A 23,783-nucleotide genomic window follows, 5' to 3' on the forward strand; every position below is an offset into this window, starting at 1 on the left:
ATTAATAAGTCACTTAACTTTATGTGCCTCAGTTTCAAATAGATGAAAATAAGTAGATTATTATTATTTTTAAATTTGTTTTTACTGGTTTCAGAGAGAGGAAGGGAGGTGGGGAGAGAGAGAAACATCAATGAGAGTCATGGATTGGCTGCCTCCTGCACGCCCCCGCCTGGGGATCGAGCTGGCAAGCCGGGCATGTGCCCTGACCAGGAATCAAATGTGACCTCCTGGTTCAGGGTTGAAACTCAACCACTGAACCATGCCGGCCGGGCTAAAGCAGATTATTTTAAAGACCCTCCAGGTGCCACAAGTCACAGTTTGTGAAGAAAGAAGACCTACTGCCTCCCTGGTTATGGGGACGGTCCACAGAAAGTGCAGAACAGGGGATTTGTTGTAGGAAGACGAGACTTTGGAAACATTTCATGATTTGAGGACACGGTCGCATGGGTCACAGATCTCCAAGGGAAACCCAAGGAGAATATTCCGATTCTCCATCTCAAGCGACCCCATGCCCACGGTGCGAGGCTCTGGGTGCTTGACACAGAGCACAGATACGCTGTCTTCACTCAGATTCTTCAGCTGAAACCACAGCATCTCCGGAGGACCTGTTTTTTTGTGCACTATTTGTTTCTGAGTCATTCTATTCAGCATCAAATGTCTGCTGGGCGGAACTGGGAGGAGAGGGAGGTTCGAAGTTACCAGCAAACACACTCCAGGCCTCCTTTCCTTTCTTCTCGGGTGTTCCCCGAAATGCCACCTCTCCATCTGGCCAGCGGTTGTCAGAACACCTCAGGCATCTGGAAGATGGACCACCACATGCCCAGACCGTTCCTGTCACACGCCCCTCAGCACAGCAGTGCCTTCCCAGCATCCTCTCAGGCTCAGGGTCTCCGGAGCGTCTGCCGGTCCTGCTGTCTCCCCCTTTCCTTGGCAGGTTGCCGTCTAGGTCAGCCCTTTTGTCACTGTCCTTCTGTCCCCAGGGCCAAGGACACAGCCCATGGGGCTGCTCTCTGAAGCCATAGGCTCTAAGTCATGGACAGAGAGTAACAGCATTGAAGGAAAATGAAAAGTGTATTTTCTTTTGAAAGAAAAATTACTTTTGTTTTAAAGAAAAAAAATCATCATTCCTGATGAAACAAGGTCACTGGACCTTTATGTTTATCTTACACTGAAGGACAGTTTCTGGAGGGAGGGTGTAAACCCTGCGGCCAGGAGCTGGTGGCTCCCTGTGGTTAGAACACGTATTGTAAACGTGATAAAAACCTATTATCGTCTCAGCACAACACAGGAAATCTAGCATCTAATGGAAGGGAAAGAATGGAAACCGCTATGAGGTTCTATTTATAAATCATAATTAGCTTTCAAAGGCCAATATATTTCATTATGAATATAAATCTCAGTAAGACAAAACTATGAAAATTTCATGACTTCAAAGCCTTCAATTAAAAATTAAAATGCCGTCTTTGAAAATCTGATTTTTATGCATATGACAGATAAAATACAAAAAAGGCATAAAATATTGAAATCGACTTTAACAAGCCCTAGATTTAAAAGACCCAAAGAAAATGAAATATACACAGCATATGCTCAAAGAATTTTAATCTAATATAAGGAAAGGTAGTAACTGAATTTTTAAATTACTTCAACTGTCAAAAAATTATTTTGAACCTAAATGAGACAACACATTTTTTTTTACTTCAAAATGAAACACAAGTCAGTACTAGAATAACTCTCCGCAGCACCGAGTGACTGTGGGCCATCCTCTGAATCCAGGCCGCGAAGCTTGATCAAGCCTGGTATCAATGTCAGGGTTGTCTGCATGGCCTGCGGAAAGTTTAATTTGCACTTTTAAAAACCTACATTCAATTTTTCCTTACCTTTTATCCATGGGCACTGCTCCAGTCATTTTCAGAGCATGATTGAAATAAGAAAAAAGGATCGAATTCAAGTCTGAGGATAAAAAAACCACATTTCTTACCCTGGCACAGCGGAGGGAGAGAGTCCCACTGGTACACGCCCACGGGGTTCCGAACACACGTGGCGTTGCTGCGGCCGACCAGGCGGTAGCCGGGCTTGCAGAAGTAGTGCACTTGACTTCCCAGTGTCCCCGCGGTCCTATTTAAAATGCCACCGTTCCTCAGGGTGGGGGCCAAGCTGCAGTAAGGGGCTGCAGGCACACAAACACACATGTAAGCAAACGGACAGTCGTAAGGGGCTATTGCATTCCTGTGGCTAGAGTGATGCACATGAAACAGCTCTATTGTTCAAACAGTGGGAACCGGTAACAGTGTGTAACCCTGCTCTACATGCATCCCAGCACCACACACAGGGTGCGGAGCAGCAGGAATCTCACTGACTGCTGGGGGAATGCAGATGGGGCACCCACCCGGGAGGACAGCCACCCTGGCGGTTTCTTACAAAACTAAACCTACTCTTACTACATGATCCATTAATCGTGTTCCTTGGAATTTACCAAAAGAAACTGAAAACTCATGTCCGCCCAAAAACCTGCACACAATGTTTACAGCAGCTTCACTCATAACAGCCAGAGCTTAGAAGCAACGAAGACGTCCTTCAGCACGTGATGGATAAACCGTGGTCCATCCAGACAACAGGATATTATTAGCACTGAGAAGAACTGGCCTCTTAAACCACGGAAAGACATGGAGGAACCTGAAGTGCATGTGACTAAGTGACAGAAGCCAATCTGAAAGGCTGCAAAAAATCCACACCCCCCCTTCAGATGAACTGAGAACAGTAAAATTGGGAAAGTGAGGGTTGGGGTCCCCGGGTCCTTCTGGAAGGAGAGGCTCTGAATGTACCACTCCGGGGGGTTCTGAGTACAAAGCACACACGGTCTGAGAGCCTGAGGCCAAACTTCCTTAGGAATCAATGCAGAGGCAGTGCTCCTGGCTTTGCCCAGAGCCGCATCTACATGCCTGGCCTTGCTGTGAGCCCTGTTCCTCTGAGAAGCATCCCCAGAGCACACTCTGAGCTGATGACTGTCTATGGTTCCATTTCATTAAGGAAAAAAAGGGCTGATATCCATGAAGTTAAAATCCCCTCACTGTCGTAAGATGCCCTTGGGCCAGGCCATTGTCTGTGGCAGGTTCTAGACCAAATTTTGCGAGTTGTAATGAACCAAATTATTTCCTTTAGGGAAGGCAGGTATAGAATCAGGCATTCTGGGCACAACTGTCCAGAACCATTGTTCTCATAAACAGAGCAAAGCAAAACCAAACAGAGGGGCAGCGAGACCACCAGCTCTCTGGTGTCACCTGCAATTTCTGTCATAGTTCGGTCCGTTAGGAAACATAATCTGCAGGACGAGTAACTCTAGGGGTCTAACAACCGCCTGTTTTCTTTCCTATTTTCCATGTGCCCCTTATCAGCAGGGTCTCGAGATACCTGTTCTTTCCTGACTCGCCTAGAACAAGGTCTGGAGGGGCTCAGAGGGAAGCACTGAGCTGAAAGGAAAACAGGAGATTAGAACTCAGGTCCTGCCTCTGGGTTCCTGGCTACATTAAGAATTAAGACCAGTGCCTGGCCCTTCAGCCCACTGGAAGGGCCCTGGCAGAGTTGGGGCAAGGAGAAGTCCAGCAGGTGTGTCCGATGGCAGAAGGCTGGAGGCTCAGCTCCCTGAGCCTCCCTCTGGCCCCTGGCCAGGCTGCGTTTCTGCCTCTCCCACAACCTCAGCTGACACAGGTGTCCTTGACTGCAGAGGGGACACTGCGAACTCGGCTATCACACGGCACAGGTGTGCCCATAACCAACAATTCAAGAGTAAGGGAGACAAAGGTTTGTGTGCAGTGTGTGCTCACATTACCGCGGACGCCCCCGGTGCCCATGGTCATGTTTCAGGAGCATCTTTGTGTAATCAAGCTCTACGGTTACTGAAGATGCGCTCCTAGCAAAGGCCACGGAATCACTGAATTTTAGTGAACATTTGTGGAAAGTTACATCTGTGTGTTTATGGATGGACAGGTGTAGCCACTGATGGAACGAAACACAAGCATTCGCAGCCTTTTCAGAACTTCTTCACTTTCCTCCTCTCCCGACACAGCTTAACAAAGACTCTTCTAGCTAATAAATAAAAACATCCACATCACCAGGCTCCTGCGCAACGTGCCACAGATAAAACAAGACGCACTGTGTTCACCAGAATCTCCCTGCACCACCCACTTCTGCACCCTGGAGAGAAATCCCAGCCATCCCAAAGGTCTGATTACTTTTTAAAACAAGGAATCGGATGACTGCAAATCCCCTCGTTGCCCTAATGCTCTTCACAGCTCTTTCTGCTAAAAGCAAATGACAGCTGTAAGCTCTTTGCTGAGCAGCTTTTTAAATGGCAGCTTTGAGAGCAGGGACGGGTGGGGGTGGGGAGCAGACAAAGGCCTGAGTACATTTCATTATACTTTGCAGAGAAAGAAAATGAATTCTATGCCTATTGTCCTCACACCAAGAGCCTCTTCAAAAACATGGTGCTTTCACCATTTCGTGGTGTGTACCAACTGGAGGGAGCTGGGATCTCACTCTTGACGCCCTGCGGCTTTTTCCTATTTCTCCCTCAGAACCTGGTCGTCACTGACAACGGCAAACCACCGCAGGAGGGAGCAACCCTCCGATAACATACACTGTTCGACCAAACGCAGACAGTGGGCACCTTCCCGAGGGAGATATGCTTCGATTTTTACCACTGGGTATTGCTGAGTTCTGGGATATTGAGAAAAGTTTAGATTTTTTGCTTCATAATTAAAACATATCAGAAATGGAATTGTCTGTCTACTGCATTTGTAGGGCAGTAAAAACATTAGGCCGGGTCAGATAGTAATGACAAGTGTAAATAGGATCTAATATGTCATATGTTTAGTGTCTGCATGTTATTCACAAAGAGTCATACAGATGAATAATCAATAAAAGGACATTATTAACAGTAAGCGGTTATTACTTATAAAATTAATAGCATTATTATATCTTCCTGTTTGTTCCCCTAGCATTTAAACATGTTTTAAATTGAATGTATACAATTTCATCTTTTTGGAAATGTCTTTGCTTTCTACGATAGGCAATTCAATTGTTTACAATGTGAGCAACATATTTTTAAATTATTAATCCACAAACAGTTTACTATCCCTAAATCCATTTAGAGATATCACTCAGAATTTCCCATCGTATTATTTCTACTAAAGTTTATTATTCATCTCTGAAAATGAGGCTTATGTATACCTATCTAATTTCTTAATTTAATGTGATCACTTGTATTAAAGCACTTCGGTATTAAAACGAAATCTCACCAACTCACCTGCATAACGAATCTTGAATCCCTTTTTGCTGGTGGCGTGATCAGTGGACCAGCGGAGATACAGCTGGTGGCTCCTGCTGGTGAAATTCGACTGCTCGGTGTGGTTCCCACTCAGGACCACCAGCAGGGGGCTCTGACCAGAGGAACCTGTGAAACAGAAGCAGAGGCGCAGTCGGCACCTACGAAACACGGCTCCCTTTCGTTGTCTATTAAACTGGAACCCAAATGTACAACTTAAGGCTGTGTACGTATAGGGTGGAGGAAAGATTCCCATGAATTCAGAAACAAACAGGCTCCCAGGTAAAAACAAATTAGCAGCCAACCAGAGCTGCAGGTGGACATGCCACTGACCACATGATACTTACAGCAAATGAACCTCATCTGTAAAACAGTAGTAACTGAAAAAGTGAAAGTAGTTTTTATTACCATTAGTATCTACATCCTCGCATGGATATGGAAAAACGGAAAATTCCACGAAATCCTCGCGGAACTATGTCTTAGTACAGTTGCTTTGGAGAGCAACTTGCTAATATCCAGGAAAGCTGAGGGTTTAATTCCATTTCTATAAACGACAGCACACGTGCACAGGTGTTATTTATATAGCAAATGCGTATTCCAGCCTTGTGTTTTTTTTATGGCAAAATTTAGACCTTAACTACTAGTTTGAAGTTTTAAAAAAGAATGGAAAGTGCTATGAAAAGGAATTCTCTGCAGCATGTAAACTGATGAATGAGACAAACGCCAAGGTTGTGGGCTGGAGTCCCGGTCAGGGAACACACAAGAGGTCATTAGGGTGGGCTCCAATTCAACACGACTGGTGTCCTGATAAGAGGCGATGGGGGATCGGGAAGCGGCCACACACAGGATGACGACCATGTGAGGACCCTGGAGAAGACGGCGCCTACGTGCCAAGGAGAGAGGCCTCGGGAGAAGCCCACCTGCCCACACCTGCATCCCTACTCTGGCTTCAGATCAGTGAGGGTTAACGTCTGTCACTCAAGCTGCCCGGCCATGGTACTTTGTGGGAGCAGCCTCCGTAGATGGATACAAAACCAGCCTGTTAAAGATGGTGAAGGTGGTGCTCCCCATACTCAGAGCGAGAAGAATCAGAGGAAACGCTACTTATTGTGAAAGACCGTCATGGGTCAGTCTCCTGAGAAGGGAATACTATGTTTTACCACCCAGGAGACAGCACTGTGCTGTGTGTGCTGGTTTTCGTGGTAACACTGTCTAAAGAGACAATGTCTATCCTAAAATAAAAGACTCTGGGAGGTTAATTAACCAGAATTTATAAAATTTAAAAACGTCACTTTAAGTGACAGAACTCCAGAGGAAAGTTTCAGAGATTGCTGATCCAACTTCTGACTCCTCAGCATTTTCCATCTGCTCCTTGACCTGTCACGTAACTAAATTTCTAAAGGAATGTTTCTGAAAATGCACAAACACTAAGCACATAAAGGCAGGGACATGCACACCTGTGTTACCAAGGTGGAAACTTAGGTATTTACAAGTGAAACCACAGTCCTTATTTCGACACCTTCTCAATCAAGTTCTACAATGTTTAAAATTTATTTTTTAATTGAGAAATATCTACAGGAGCTGTAGAGAGTAATATATTCCTGGGCTAACAGAGTTGAAAGTCAACATATTCAACATGTTTTTGGTCAACTCATGAACTATAACAGAGCCACTGTCTTACAAAAAAACAAAGAGGGAGATGCAACGAACATGACAATTACTGAAACAAAAATACTGACGCTTCAAAAAGGTGTCCAGGTAAAACTCTGACCTTTCATTTTACAGAAAAATCTTTGCAACTAGAACAAACCCAGTCACTGAGCTCTGATAATTCTGACAGCGCGGCTCTGATGTGTCTCTACTGTCTATTTGCTGTGGTTTTTAAGGGGTGTGATCGCTCCTTATTTTTGGGAGATCAAATTGTGGGGATTAGGGCATAAATTATCAATAATGGTTTTCTTCCTGATAAAGACAATGCAGAAGGTGGCCAGCTGAATTCTAACTCAGCTAAAGTGAAATGAAAGAACATTCAGAAACTTAAAATAATTATTTCATGACATACAGCATAAGATGACATATATGCAAACACATTCACACACATGTGCACAAGGCACACACACATGCACACACAATACACACATACATATACAGACACACACATGCACAACATGGGTACACCTATATACAGAGACACACACCACACACATACACATACAGCACACACACACACACACGCACACACCCATATAGCACGCACACGTGCCGAGGCCTGCTGCTGGCCTGGTTCCTCTCTGACTACTGTTTGGCCTCAGAGTCACTCACCTGGTTCCTTACGGCAGCAAGGAGCCCGTGTACGCGCTTGGCTAATAATTCACTTCTCTCTGTCCCAAAGACTAAAGGAAAGTCTTCAACAGTCTGTGTTTTACTGTACAGTCAACCCCCGTCTGTGGCGCACACATCCCACAGCCCCAGTGGGCCCGAAGCGGGGACGGCGCTGAACCCGTATATTCTGAGCCGTTTCCTCCACACACTCACCTCCCCACTGAAGTAAGAACTCTGGCTCCTCGCTGGTGTGTCTGAACCACGACACCCCTGCTCTGGAGCTTTGGGACCATAATTAAGTAAAATGAGGGTGAGGAGCACCAGCACCGAGACACCAGGACAAACGGGGCGGAGAACATTCCATAGGGAGACACCGGACGGGGACGACCCACGACCTGGGCAGGCTGTGTGGGACTGTGGGAGATTCCATCACACCACTCAGACACAGTGCAATTTAAAACTTGTGAATTGTTTATTTCTAGAGTTTTCCATTTAATGTTCTTGGACTATGATTGTCTGTGGGCAACTGAACAGGTGGATGGGCGGGGCTACTGCATACTTAAACCACTGAAAATGAAAATACTGTCCTTTAGTCCTCTGTTTCCATGTTTATAAATGTAAATTTAATTTCCAGTTTAGCAGTTCATCTTTGGAAATACATAAATGGATTCATGTGGTGTCCATCCATAAGAGCAATCTGGGTATTACGATTCATCAGTCAGTAAAAGGCATATTAACACACATAGAATCAATTACAGATAATTTATGTTCACAAAATTGACTGTTATTTATCTAAACGCAATGACAAATTTGTCAAAACATGTGGAAACCCTGTTATTATGTGTAGCCATAATTGTATGTTGGTCTAATTTTCTGGGATATAATAAAGAAAAATATTAACATCAGTTTCATTTCAAATTGACAATTCAACCAGAGTTTACTTTCAAACATAGCACTGTTATAATAAAAAGTATTAGAGCCCTGGCAGTGTGGCTCAGTTGGTTAGAGCATTATCCTGTACAATGAAGGGTTGTGGGTTCGATTTTCGGTCAGGGCACATATCCGGGTTTCGGGTTCCATCCCAGGTGAGGGGACATACGGGAGGTAACCAATCGGTGTTTCTCTTTGACCTCGATGTTTCTTTCTCTCTCTCCCTCTCCCTCTAGAATCAATGAAAAACATATCCTTGCTGAGAATTTTAAAAAGTTTATTAGAATGTAATACATCTAATAAAGATGTATAAGACTAATTTAAAAAATTTTTTCATTGAAGACTTGTAGCATTTATCATCTAGAAATCTCTGTGAGCCACTGTATTTATATACATCTAGTAAAATAATCATTTAGGTTGAATAAACTACCTTTATTTCCTAAGATATCTTCTGAATCAATGTAATTCTTAGCGAGAAAAGAAGAGCTGTTTGAGATCATCCCCTTTAAGCCCCCACACTGAGGATGTAAAGAACAGTTAAGGTGTAGTCAGCATCTTTTCAGAGCCTATCAGGAGTATTCTAATTGTTTAAAAGTTGCAACACTAACAAAATGTTAATGGTTTACAGGCACTGGATTTCCGAGATTGCACAGTGCAAGAGGAATTTATTTCCTATTTGAGGAGATGTAATTTAACTCAAACATACACTCAGGTTCTTGTGGGACAAGAACATTACATAGGTGTTTTCACCACACTACGTAGGGGTCACTTGTGTGTGAACCAAGACGAAACAAACTTACCGTCAAATACTTCCAGGGCATCAAACTGCTTCTCACTCTGAAAGTTGTCCACGAAGATGGTGATGTTGTAGTTTGGCTCCACTCGGATGCTCCAGGAGCAGGTCTGGGAGTTGAAGTAGTTGCCTGGGTAACCGGGGCTGAGGATGACCCCTGAGGACTCTGTGCGGACTTCGTTCGCTGGGCATTGTGCTAGTGAGAAAAGCGAGAGTTCTCCTTAACAAAGTGAATCCAGCTTCAATGGACCCCAGTATGTGTGAGCTGAGGGGAGGAAAAGGTGTTCCTCCCGAGCTCTGACTGAATTTACTGCAGGTGCAAACACAGCAGACCAACCCTGACCAATAATGAGCAACATTGTACAAGCGCCCTGCAATCGAGAAGGACACACGTGCAGCATATAAGAGAATGATACAGATGACATGTAAGAGAACGTCTAGGTGAGGCCAGAGGGGCAGGGTTTCCGTGCCCCCCCCCCACTTGCCTGGTCCCGTGGGAGTTGAAATTGGACAGCAGACTAAAGGGGTGATCCTCTTCTCGCCTGGGGCTTCCTCACACCCGCTGGCTCTCACATAGGTAGTTTGAAAGTAAACTTGTCTTTGAAATGACCTAAATTACCATGTTTAGTTAACAGTTCTTTCCAGGTGTTCTTTGGAGGTTGAAACCTGTCTCAGGTGAGGGACATGCTGCCTCATTTGCCAGGAGAACCTGCAGTTAGCAGACACTCTGAGGGAATCAATCCAAGGTGTGGGCACTTGCAAATCAATACCATGGCCATACAGAGGGGTTGCTTTTCGTAGACTAATTAACATGATGAAACACTTAAAAAACGATGACTCACTATTCCCTGCATGGTCATAGCAACCCCATAAACTCCCAGATAAATGATCCCCTCACGCGTGTGCTCAGGGAGTCCCTGACTAGCCCAAGGCCACTAAGCGAGTCTAGACAGACCTGGGTCTTCCCCACCTAAATGTGAGCCCCTGTGGGTGCTGGGGATCCCTGGTGAAAGCCAATATCCCAATTCCCAGAAAGAGCAGAGTTCTGTTCTTTAAAAGAAGTCAATGTGCCTCGTGATTTTAAAATAATAAAATAAAACCCATTTTAACTTCGACAGCTTTTTTTTTAATCTTCACCCAAGGATTTTTTTTATTGATTTTTTTTTAAGGGAGGGAGGGGAGAGAGAGAGATGAGAGAGACGTCGACCTGAGAGAGAAACATCTATCAGTTCCCTTTCATTTGCACCTACACCAGGGATCAAACCCACAACCTAGGTATGTGCCCTAACTGGGGATGGACCCCCAGCCTTTCGGTGCACAGGATGATGCTACAACCCACCGAGCCACCCGGCCAGGGCCAGCCAGCCTACAGACAGGAACATGAACAATACTCCTTCCTGGCTTATGTTGGGCCATTTTAGCTTATTTATATTTTTTCTCCAATAACACGAGTGATATCTTTTAAATGATATTTTAAAAATGATCTAATTATATCCAAGTCCACTGAATCAATAGATTCAGCCTTAACTCTTGTTCTGCTGTTGTATGTTGTCTCTGTTCCTGTACACGGCCTGTGAGTCTTAAAGACACGTCACAATAGAAATGAGTGCACTTTGTTTACATTTCAGTGTTTATACATGTTCCAGAAAAAAGCAGTAACACTAGCTCATTTTGGACATGCTAAAGTGTTTAGAGACGTACAGTGATGCCTTCCATCTGCCTTGAAACGCATCAGAAATGTCAGGTATCTGAAGAGATGGCTAGAAAGGTAACAGGCAGACAGATGACAAAGGCTGCAGAGTCAACATGAAGTGTGGAACCCAGGTGGGGGGGCATTCAGATTTCTTTTTAAAACTTTTTCAGCACAGCGATATGTTTGAAAATTTCCCTGAGAAACTGTATGGAAAACAGCAAGACTTCTTGGTTGATGTGGTTTTATTTTCTAGAGCTAGTTAAAAGGAGGTTGTTAGACGTTTCTGGGAGCAGGTAATTTTAACCACAATGGATCAGAGCTCAGGGAAAGATTAAAGTCAGACCCACACAAAAAAGCTTGGATCAACACAGGTCACAAAGTTTCCACGTGGGACACGAATACTCACAGCATTGGGCTCACATACCTTCGCACGTTGGGAGAGAACCTTCGAACTGCAGCTGGGAGCTGAGCTTGCAGGTGAGCGTGTCCGCCCCGGACAGCGTGTACCCGGGGTGGCAGTGGTACCTCACGAAGTCCCCTGGAAGAGTCCACATGAATACTTGGAAATTACGCCTCTGTGACATTCAGAGTGTGGGAATGAGTTAAACACAGACGGTGACCTAACAGACTAAGTCAACTGACAAACCATTTCCCAGTCAACATCCATCTCCATCTTTAGACTGTTTGGTAAAATATACCCCTTTGGGTTCCTCCTTTATAAAAATGCTCTTACACTCAACCAACATTAGGATAGGAATCCCGTGGCTACATCTCCTCCCTGACTATGTGTCTCTGTTCCTTCTACTTCCCCGAGGATTCCTGGGAAATAATCGTGACCTGGACACTGGGATTCCAGGTTGTGAGACACAGCGAGGCTGCCCCACGACCTGGGCATGATTGGCACACCATCCCCTTAGCTCAGCCATTCTGAGTGTAGGAGAAGTGAGGTGCTGAGGTTTGACCAGGGGTCTGAAACACGGTGCCACCAAAGGATGGAGCACCTGCCATTGCGACTGGGAGATCCTGGGTCCTGATAATTACTGTGTGAACATGTACAAGGGCTGGTTTCCTAGTGGGCCCGATGCTGATCTAGTGAAATAGAACATTCACAGAAAACGGCAAAACAGAACTTCTCAATCTTATCATGAAATGCATTTACCGATTATGTCCCAGTGTAAACGGAAGGCCAGCGGCACACTGGTCATTATTTCAGCCAGAGTGAGGCTCTAGTTAAGGATCCTGTGTCCCTCACTGAGCACAGGTATTCGTTTGTCTGCCTCGGAAAACATAACTCAAGAGAGAAACGTGAACTAGTGAGTGGCTCCAAGTGACAAGGGCAAACTTCAAATGGCAGAACTCAAAAGTCACGGGAATGAAGGAAGGTAAACGTGTCTACCGGATGCGTGTCCTGTGTGTATGACTCCCTGGGGGAGCTGTGGGAATTTTCTGACCAACACTCGCTCACTCTGGCTGGCTGTTGGAGGTGGTGGCTGTGAACGCGCTGGTGAGGCCAATGACCCTGGGACGAAGCAACTTACCTATTTCAAAGTCCTGGTCCTCACTGAGCATCTCCGCCTGCGGCACCGCTGGAGGAGGTGGGCACTTCTTGAGCTGAAATGCTAAAGGGTTTATGAGACAGAAACAAGTAACTGTGATTACATTTGCTGAATAAACAACATTTTTATAGTCTCCTCTTACGTTGTTATGATGCTTAGGTGCACTGATGTGTCAATTGGTAAATCATGGTTTTATAAAATTGCAAGCACCCACTGCTTGCGGGATAATTTAATGCCAACAATATCTACAGCCAAAGAGATAAGTATGCAATTTAAACAAGTATGCAATTTAAACATGATCACATTGACACACAACCCCTTGCACACGTCTAGAATTCCATAAGGGAAATGGTTCGTCGATGGCCTGGTTCCACGTCCACTCTCAGATTGGATAAGGTCCCTGTCTCCGTCCCAAGGACTTCACTGGTGGCAGTCCTCACAAGAGGTAAGGGACCCACACACTCTCTTCCAAATTAGTTAGCGTACATTCTCAAAATCCTTCATGGCTGGCTTTCGCCGCCACCTATAACTACCCAGACCAGACGATGGGGACGTCTATGAAAAGTACTCTGTACGTCAGGGGTGTCCATGTCAGGGTTTCATTTACAACACACTAATCCTGGAATGAGTCCAAGCTGACCACAAAACCAGCTCAGAAAGATGTGAGGTCATAAAGAAGTCACTGAGCAAAACAGGGTTCGGGGCAGGAAAACCTCATCGGCTCTCCCACTGGAAACGTGGCACGTGTGAGGGCAGGAGGAAACCCAAACCGAGTTCTCTGCACTCACCCCAGGGCTGGGCACACTCACCGTGGAAGTTGAGGACGAAGAAACCCCCGTTGGAGAAGTCGCTGTGGAACTTAAGCAGGACCTGGTTGGTGGAGCTGTATGCGGTTTCGAGGGCCGTGTTTCCGCTGAAGACCCCGAGCTGAGGAGAGTTCTGGTCAGGACCATCCCTAAGAAGAGAGAGAGCAGAGTGAAGGACAGGTCCCAGGTGAGGCTTCTAGGAACAGTCCGTGCTTCTTACAGGTGGGCTCTTATCATGGACAAAGCAGGTGCCCCACCCTGGGTCCAGGTGCCAGGGCTGGCGTGCACACCTGGAAATGCCCGCTGACCCCACATGAACTCCCCCAGCTGACCTTCCAGAAGAGTTTGAGAGATGTGGTCATGTATTCTAGTGACTGCAATACCATTTATCAGCTTCCTCACAAAAGTCCACATTTTCAACTCTAAATTCAATGGTGTCTCTTTGATCATGGGGGAGATTAACGGATATCTTGCTACTGAATTGAAACAGTTTTAAACCTGAATAAAATATTACCATCTACCAGATATTGTGTTTAGAAATTTCAGAGTGTTTATTTAACATTCCCAAGGCTGACTGGACTTCCCAGGCTCTCTCCTTCTTTAGGGTTCTGACAATAGGCACTGACTCGCTTTTGCTAGTATGAGACCCTCTGCTCCCACCTCCTAAATCTGTGGGTCCATCAGGGTGAAATTGCTGATAGTATCCTGCTGTTACCTGTTCTGCTTTTAAACATGTTTCACTTGGTCACTGAATATTTCGACTTCTCTGTCCCTCCCTCCTTCTCGACCCCACGGCCGCTGGTTCAGGTCATTCCTGTCTCCCCCTCAAGGGTTTCTTTTGCAGCCTGGAAGCCAAGTTCTCTTCTTGACCTCAGATAACATTTCCCCTGAAACAAGACTGGACCTGCTGCAGCCAGGACCTGCTCTTATGACTCTCCCTAAAACCACCCAGTAAACAACCTCCCTTCACCAACACACAGAAACACACACACTCTCACACGCACACTCATTACTTACACACTCACAGCCAGACACACACAGATACACTCACACACACACAATCACACACACACACACCGCTTTGTTCACTGTGATTTCTCCTCTAGTTTCTAAGAATAAAACCAGTGGCACTTAAATATGTAAAAGAAATAACCTCGGGATACTGTCCTATATTCAGAGTAAACCTGGATGTATCTACACACAGCTAAACTCAGACAGGTTAGATGAATTTCTGAATTTAGTGGGTAAACTTCCTTTTCAGAAGCTACCAGCTACTTCCTTCCTCAGTGTGGAATTTGGAGTCTCAGTGATGTGGAGGTGGCCACAGGATTGGTCTGTCATATCACAGACTGGCTGTTTGAAACATCTCCTACCACACAGCAATGTAGTCGTTGACCGCCTCGGTCTGCAGCAGCGTGAAGTTGATGTAGATGCCGTGGCCGGGGGGCACAGTGATGAGCCATAGGCAGTCCTTCAGGACAGGGTACTCGTCGGGGAATCCGGGGGAGTAGATGGTGCCATTCTGAGACGTGATGTTGTATCCACACGGGGCTGAAAGGAAGCAAAGGAAACTGAAGCTCAACAGAGTCAGCTTTAAAAAGGAGACAGTGAAATATTTCCAAATTTCTAGTCTCTTTGCCAACATTGTCCCTGGGAAGAAATGATTGTGGACTATTTCTCAGGAATGAATGTGTCAAAATAATTCCTCCAAAGTCTTAAAACCTAGGAAGAATTGTACTTCTGTCTCTTTCACATAATATATTCACCAACCAAACTTTCATGATACCTCGAGGATACAGTCATTCCCACATAATTAAAAAGAAAAAACCTTTGGTCTGTTGTCTCCTGTGTGGAGTTGATAACCCACAGGACTGTCCCAGGCAGGGGATTATGTAGGAATTATGCATAAATATGAAACTGAAATTTCTTGTTTTAAGTGAGATTTCTAAAGCCTATTTAAATGGTCTGGAAGTCTGGCATTTTTGTCTATTTGCCTTGAAACAAAGACATTATTGCTTCTTTGCAGATCAATAGCTGGAGAAAGACAGATTATGTGAGCGGTGTTTCATTAGGACCACTTTCAGATCTCACCAGTGGTGGGCTGTGTGAAGAATTACAAAGCCAGATCAGCGCATTCTTATTTTACTTAATATGCTGATATTCCCTGCTGCCATGGCAATTATTACTTTTATTTATAAAAAAGTAAAATGACCATATATTAGCAGAATAACCTGACATGTACTCTTAATTTTTTTAAAAATCCTGACCCATTGCTTTTAAGAGAGAGAGTTAGGGGGGGAAAGAGACATAGATGTGAGAGAGATGCATGGACTGGATCCCACACGTGCCCCGACCCAGGCCAGGGATCAAGCCTGCACCCCAGGTAGGTGCCCTTGACTGGAACTGAACCGCCGTCCACAGGCGGACGCTCTAACCATGAGCCAGGCGGGTCAGGGCCGAGAGGAAGTCTTTAATTCCTAACGGAGAATACATCAAAATCGTGGACCACCAGACTTCAATCGGACGACGAGCCAACGGAAGCGCTGTGGGTGCTTCCAGCGTGAACCCTGCGTGGCTTTTAGGGACCTGTGCCACAAAAGGGGGAGCATTTAAGTGGGATGAACAGGCCAAAATACATGAAAAAAAAATTAAAAACAAAAGCCCCATAACCGTGAAAAATGACGACGGCACAGCCACAGCAGTGCGTGCGGAATAACCGCGCAGGGGCCTGCCAGCCGTGGAGGACGCGGGCACGTGGACAGGCTGGCCCCGGCTGGGGTCCGGCGACTCAGCGGGGGTCCGCGGAGACCCTGGGACGAGTCCCCGACGTGGCTGAAGGGGGGCTGGGCATCGAGGTTTGGCCAACAGCCCAGGAAAGCGGAGCGCGCAGCGCTCAGAGCCCCCCGCAGAGGCCGCGCGGGGCGTGGGGCGCGGGGCGCGGGGCACGGGGAGGGTTGGTGCCCCGGCCGCCGCCCTGCCCGCGGGCTCCAGCGCTTCCCGTCCGCGGGCCTCCAGGGGAGGTTCTGCTGATGGCTCCGCTCGCTCAACCGCGACTCTAGATGGACGAACACCGTGCTTCGTTCCGCCTTAACTCTAGAGGGCGGGCGGGCGGCGTGGGTGAGGGGTCCTGACCGGCCCGCGCCCGCGGGGGTCGAGCCCGACCGCCCGGCCCCACCGGGGCCTGCGGTGCCCTCGGCGCTCGGCCCTGCCCGCGGGCCGCGACCCTCCCAGCGGGTCCCTCGCGCCAGCTATGCGCCGCGTCGTCTCCCGTCCTCAGCAGCCGGTCGCTGAGCAGCTGCTCCCGCCCTGACCCGGCCCCGCGGCCCGCCCGGGCCCCACCGCGTCCTACCTGCCTTGGGGCCTGACCGGAGGCGCAGGCCGCCCCGCGTCTCCGCCCGGAACAGCTACGCGCGTCCCCGTGGGGGGGGGGGCGGCGTCGGCCTCGGGGCCTTGGCGCCCGGCCGCTGGGGAACCGGGACCTCCGCGCGCTGCTCCTGGCGAGGCGGGCGTCCCGAGCCCCGACGGGCCCACCGCCCCGCGCAGGCGGCCCTGAGGGGCAGCGCGTGGACCCCGTCTGCCCGCCCGCTTCTAGTGAAAGCCCCGCAGCTGCTCGGCGCCCTGCTTCTCTCTGCGCTCCCTCCGGGGCTCCTCGGGGCAGCCGCCCGCCCGCCCGCAGGGCCAAACCCACCCGCGGCTCGCGACGCCCGTGCCGGCGGGACGCTGGGTAACAGGGCCCCCGGGGAGCGGGGGGCGCTGGGTAATCAGGTGCCTGAGGAGCGGGGGGTGCTGGGTAATCGGGCGCCTGAGGAGCAGGGGGTGCTGGGTAATCTGGAGCTCTCAGTCCCTGAGGAGCGGGGGGCGCTGGGTAATCTGGAGCTCTCTGTCCCTGAGGAGCGGGGGGCGCTGGGTAATCTGGAGCTCTCTGTCCCTGAGGAGCGGGGGGTGCTGGGTAATCTGGAGCTCTCAGTCCCTGAGGAGCGGGGGGCGCTGGGTAATCTGGAGCTCTCTGTCCCTGAGGAGCAGGGGGTGCTGGGTAATCTGGAGCTCTCTGTCCCTGAGGAGCGGGGGGCGCTGGGTAATCTGGAGCTCTCTGTCCCTGAGGAGCGGGGGGTGCTGGGTAATCTGGAGCTCTCTGTCCCTGAGGAGCAGTGGGTGCTGGGTAATCTGGAGCTCTCTGTCCCTGAGAGCGGGGGGTGCTGGGTAATCAGGCACCATCTGCCCCTGAGGGGCGTCCCTGTGGCCCAAACACTAGCGGATTTCTGAACAGACCACGAGTCTCAGGAAAAAACACTTTGCATTATATATGTTTTTGGAAACATACCTTCAAAGAATGAAATAACGTTTGTTTTAAAATCATGCTCTCTGCTTAGTTTTCTGAATTTAATCCAATATGGAGGACAGTAAACACATTGGATGGTGCTTAGAAAATGTGTATGACGTAGTTTTAGGTGAGTCTCACGTCTTCATTTTGTACGCCGCTTACGACCCTGGGGGTGGAGCCTGGCGAAGGTGCCCGTGCAGCGAGCCGCCGGCCTCCCCGAGGGCTGTCAGCGCCGGGACTCGGGGAGGTCGTTCCCCCACCGGACACCACGCTCGGCTTCACGGGGTGGCCACGCCCACCAGCCCGGCGGGGCTGGCCACGCCCACCAGGGGAAGGAGGAGGCCGGCCACGCCCACCAGGGGGAAGGATACGGCCCGGCCACGCCCACCAGGGGGAAGGATACGGCTGGCCACGCCCACCAGGGGAAGGATACGGCTGGCCACGCCCACCAGCCCAGGCTGGGGACCAGCCACACCCACCAGCTGAAGGATGAGACTGGCCACGCCTACTATCCCCAGGCTGGGGCCCGGCCACGCCCACCAGCCCAGGCGGGGTCGGCCACGCCCACCAGGGGAAGGACGAGGCTGGCCACGCCCACCAGCCCAGGCGGGGTCGGCCACGCCCACCAGGGGAAGGACGAGGCTGGCCACGCCCACCAGCCCAGGCCGGTTCCAGCCACGCCCACCAGCCCAGGCCAGGCGGCCACAGCAGAATCGCGGTTGGTCTGGAAGCTGACCCCAGCCCCCGGATGACCTGTCAGTCCGTCTGTCCGAGCTCAGGCGCCGTGAGTACTCTGGGCACAGGCCCGGGGGCCGCCCAGGGTGGTGCCGCCTGCCTGTCGTCCCGGGTCAGCTCTGGGCGGTGCGCCTCCTGGACGCGACCCCCGCTCCCCCGCCGACTTCGAGGCGCCCTTTCCCTGCTGCAGACCCCAACCTGCGCCAGCAGCCCGGTCCCGTGAGCCCCGGGAGCCGTCCAGCTCGGCGGCTTTGGGCAGCCCCCGTCGCTCGCGGCGGGGCCTGGGGTGCAGGGGGACCTCAGCCTCCCAGCTGGGCCACGTCTGGGTGGCCTTACAGCGGTGCCTCGGTTTTCGAACGTGGTCCGCTCCGGAGACCGTTCAAGCTCTGAAACGGTCAAAAACCGAGGGATCCACAGCTGACGGCCGGGCCTCAGGATCCTGCCCTCAGCGGAAGCCGCTTGGCACGTTCGACTTCCGAGGGGTGTTCGAAAACCGAAGCATTTACTTCCAGGTCTAGGGTGTTCATGAACCAAAATGTTCGTCCACAGACACGTTCGAAAACCGAGGTGCTGCTGTGCATATAAAGTATTACACACCCTGCTGCGGGTACAGAAGTGGCGGCTCCTTCAAGCTGCATCGGAAGAGATGCACAGTTACCCTCCAGCTCCCCAAACAATCCTAAGCCAGAGCATTTCCATGTTGGAAAACTGGACTTGAACAAGCAACGGAATCTAATTAGAAACTTAATTCTATTTCTTATATCAGCCAAGAAGTCTTCCGTTTACGTATGAATACAAAAGGTTTTAGCAGAACTTGCAAGTAGAAAAAGGTTTTAATCCTGACAATTCAAAGCAATTTGTGCACATAAATATATAAATGTTTAAATGGAGAATAGGATGAAAGGTTTTTAAGTGTTTTAATAATAAAAAACCCACCACATATTCAACTTGCATTCTTAGTTTTAAAAAATAATTTTAAAATGCTATATTAAATTTGCGTTACACTATTAAGTAATTTTAAATTAGTGAATACGTATTAGGCTAAGATAATTTTTAAAGTACAGCTAAGGAATACTTTATAGTTGTTTTTATAATGGTGTAGAAGGAAAAAATACAGATGAAAAATAGCATTTAAAGAGTCCATTGATTTTTTTTCCCTTCTTCAGTAGAAATTCAAACTCAGCTAGACACCATTCTCCTTTGCACCATGGGACATAAATATTTAACATTTCAAAGGTCCACGGAGTTGGTGTTTTCATTAGTTTTCATTCAGAGCTGTTGTGTTTATAATGTTGAAATATTAGGTTTACAGTAACTTTTCTATTTGATATGTGTTGTTCAAGAACAAAGTACTTGACCTATTTGCTTTAACTTGATATTGCAGAAATTCCCAAGTTACCATAACAATCAGGCAGCCAACAGAAGGTGCAGAGAAGTGATTCCCGCTCAGAACAGGGCGTTCCAGGAACGCAGATCCCCCACCTCCCGCCCCGCCCCGCCCCAGCCTGATTCCTGCAGCCCCAGGAAGCCCACCACCGGGCACGGCTGCCCTACTGGATGCCAGCACTTTATCTCCCCTAAGAGGGTCCCACACACTGTCTTTGCTTAGACCATTTCTTCTCCCTGGGACGGTCTCCAGCTCTGAGAAGCAAAACCGTGTGCATGATACACGTCCCAGTACAAAAATGAAACCAGTTTTCTACAGTTTACGATTATTGTAGAAGTTTAGCAGTAAAAGATATCTAGGGTAAAATTAACAATCACCCTTTCCGCCTCTCATCTCACCATTTGAAGAAGCCACAGTAAAGCTAAACATTTCCCATCACTTCCCACGCAAACGCCATCTTCTGTACCTGAGACTCATCAGAACAGCCTGCTTGAGTCTGATTTTGCATGACAACTACTTGCATTTACTATTTCCATATCCTGGTCATTTCCTTGGGGGCAAGGACTATTTATTCATCTTTTTTTCCACTTACTGGCATACAACATATTCCTGAATACTGAGCAGAATCAGTCTGGCATGATAGATTCTAATAAATATTTGTTGAACCAATTAATAAATATTTGAATATGTTCATTTAATATTTAATGTGCCATTATACACAAGAAAAGCTAAATGTCTCCCAAGAAGAATGACTGACCTACCGTCACACCTAGGAAACGGGTGGTTCCAGTTTCTGTCGATCCCGTGCTGGCAGGTGAGGACAGGGTGGCCGATTAAAATGTACCCGGGATAGCACTCAAAAGAGATGGACTGCCCCACGCTGTAGTCGGAGTTGACCATGTAGCCGTTCTGAAAGGCAGGGGGGTCCGGGCAGTTCTGGAGCTCGTAGGCTGAAATACACAACAGGACCAAGCTCGTGAACAAGACGGTAAGTTACTCTGGGATTCAGAGGAGGAACAGGGTTCCATTTAGCTTCTTAAGATGAACTTTGAGATATGTTTTAAAAAATATAGATTTTCCAAGCTGCCAGCTGTCATGCTAAGTAAAACAATAATTAGTAGTAGTAGTAGTAGTAGGGTTATAACAATTTACATTTTATACTTACCATGTGCTTTGGAAGTAATATAACACATTCCAAAAATAAGTTTGATAATGTTTACCTTGTAAAAAAGTATATAAGATGCATTTAATAAAAACAGATGATAATAAAAGGCCTGAAAGAATGTCTGGTGGACATGGGCCTAACAATTCCCTTCTGATTTATAAGAAAATTATCCTGGTACTCTGATCCAAGTGCTTCTAATTAGATGTTTTATTTATTTAATGTTCAATGCAAATAAAATAGGTTTATTCCATTTTCTTTATTTTTTAACTGTACAATTGGGGACGGGATTGAGACGTACACATTGGTAGTTGGGAAATAGTTACAGGATGTAAAGTACAGCAATGGAAAGACAGTCAATAATATTGTAGTAACTCCATATGGTGCCAGGTGGGTACTGGAAATATCCGGGACCACTTTGTAAAGTATATGTTTATCTCTCTCATACATACACATACACACAAACACATGTGCACACGTATGCAGGCACAAATGCAGATGCACACACACCACAAGTGCACATACCATGTACACACACGTAAGCATGCATATATATAAAAGTACACAAACACACCACATGTACACACACATCCATAAACATGCACACACATCATAAATGTGCACACAAGCACATCACACATGCACACACATGTACACAGGTATACACACATGCACGCTCACATAGCACACCCAGGTGCACACTCATACACACGCACACTCCTTTTCTCCAGGCCCTTGTCCTCCTCCTTAGGCCAACCTGGCAAACACACGGCAAGGCCCCCGCCTCTCCCAGGGCCGCCCCCACTGAAGGCCATAGAAGCCTTTCCCTGAAAGCCAGGCCAGGCGGCCGGCCCAGCAGAGCCCCAGCACGCGGTGCGAATCCCCACTAGATGCTGAGTCAGAAATTGCTCTATGGCCCTGAGTCCCCAAAGAGCAGAGTCCCACACTGCACTTCGGCCATCAACAGGTTTCCTTCCTTCTTATGCGCTTTTAGAATGAAATCAGCCCTCTGCTCTCAGTCTTGTCTTGCTTGAAACACAATAAACTCGGCTCCAGAAATGAGTCCTCTGATACATCAAATACAACCGCTAATAAAACTTTTAAAAAACTATAAAAAATGATGGCCGGTTTCCATGGAGGCAGCCAAATGCACCTACGCTCAGCATCCCTTGTCTTCCTTGGAGGGTTCCGCTCCTCATTTAGCGGCGCCCTGGGTACCGAGACCAGCGTCAGCTACCACACGCATTACATACAATGTCACGTGAGCAGGGATTCCTGATGAGCTGTCCTGTGAGACAGCGTTTGACACACCCACATGTCCAGGCTCTGCCTGGGTGCAGGGAAAAGTGGCTGCAGTTTGGCTCCACGTCTGCCCTGCCTACAACCCTGAATCCCCCCAGTCCTTGGCTCCCCTCTCCATAAAAAAATGAATCTGGGCCCAGGTAGCATCCGAACACATACACGTCCTCAGGATTCCTGGGACATGCACATACCTACATGCACCAGCTTCCCAGCCCAGCCATTTCCCTCTAATGACAAGGTCGGCTGTCACCTTCCTCTGCAACAGGCTCTGATCCGGGTCCCACCTTCAGACAGATTCTCTGCCTGAATGTCCTGCATCGGCGCTGTTAAGGCCTCGATCCCAGCAAGTACTGATGGAGGCCCAGGCTCTCCGGACTCCCCGAAGGCTCGGCTGGGGTGCGTAACCAAGCTGCTTGCTCGTAGCTGTGGCTACAAGAGCGTCTTGCGCTTCGACCAGCCAAGGATTAAGTGCCCGGCTGTCCTTTTGGACAAGAGCTTCTACACTGTGGAGAACCTTAGGTCCAAAGGAACCAGTGGACTCACGGAGGCTACGGACCCCCACCCAGACTCAGCGCCTGCTCCCTGCACGGCTCTGGAAGCTTGGAGAGGCCAGATTAAGAAGCAGGCAGAGAATCTCCACCGGGAGGCGGGCGCCTGAGGCTCCAGCGACCCGGAGGCGCACCTGCGACGTGCACTGTCTGGTGGCTTTAGGTCCGGAGGCGTCGGTCTCCTGAGGGAAAGAGGTGCTGAGAGTTTTACTTGACTCAGCAAACCCTCGTCCTCGCAGGGAGGGAAGTGGCCAACTTTTAGGATTTGGACACTCGCCTCTCAGTCTAGAGCAGGAATCACCGCTCCCGGGGCCTTTTCCACGCTGGGAAAGGGTACGCTCAAGGGGACGGGAGTCGGTGCAGCTGTTTAAAGCATTTTTCTGTGCACAGACCCGTGTGTACAGGGCCTCGGGCCGAGGCAGACCCACCCGCGGGTGAGTGCAGCCAGCCCGTCCTCAGTCTTCCAGGTAAGAAGTGGCTCAGACCGTCGCTGGAAGGAAGGAGGGGGACCGCTTGGGGGCACGTCCAGGTCAGGTGCGCGTTACAGGCGTGTCCGTGGGAACAGGTGGAGGCCCTTCCGTGGCTCCCTGCACACGGAGGCAGTTTAACTGCCTCTCCTTTAGGGGAGATGCTGGTGTCTACAGACCGGCTCCCCTTTGCTCGGAGACTCGTTCCACTAAAAATTCAACAGTTTTCCGATTGAGGGAATGACTACGGAGATTCACAGCCCCTGCTATGTTTTGTGTGGTTTTCTTGTTTTTGTTTTTAAAGGCACTTTGCACATACAGCAGAGGGGAAGCAAAAGAGTGGAAGGACCTCTGATAAAAAGACCACCTTTCACCGCCGACGGCCAAGGCCCTTGGCACTGTCTCTACGCTTCTCAGCAGTGAGCAATTACGCCCGTAACA

General features: G+C 48.5%; 1 protein-coding gene across 1 annotated transcript in view; it reads right to left on the reverse strand.

Annotated features, from left to right (window-relative positions):
* The window catches only part of CSMD1 (CUB and Sushi multiple domains 1), a 193,176-nt gene that overhangs the window by 58,790 nt on the left and 110,603 nt on the right, over positions 1–23,783 (reverse strand). The window contains exons 31-37 of the mRNA XM_087815024.1: positions 20,625–20,813; positions 14,794–14,971; positions 13,424–13,569; positions 12,597–12,677; positions 11,483–11,596; positions 5,303–5,449; positions 1,979–2,167 (exon numbers count right to left, since the gene is read on the reverse strand). Coding sequence (XP_087671150.1) covers positions 1,979–2,167; positions 5,303–5,449; positions 11,483–11,596; positions 12,597–12,677; positions 13,424–13,569; positions 14,794–14,971; positions 20,625–20,813 — 1,044 coding nt within the window. The remainder of the gene's footprint in view (positions 1–1,978; positions 2,168–5,302; positions 5,450–11,482; positions 11,597–12,596; positions 12,678–13,423; positions 13,570–14,793; positions 14,972–20,624; positions 20,814–23,783) is intronic.

The sequence above is a fragment of the Miniopterus natalensis genome, chromosome 2 (genome assembly GCF_054644295.1).
Source record: "Miniopterus natalensis isolate mMinNat1 chromosome 2, mMinNat1.hap1, whole genome shotgun sequence".
NCBI lineage: Eukaryota > Metazoa > Chordata > Mammalia > Chiroptera > Miniopteridae > Miniopterus > Miniopterus natalensis.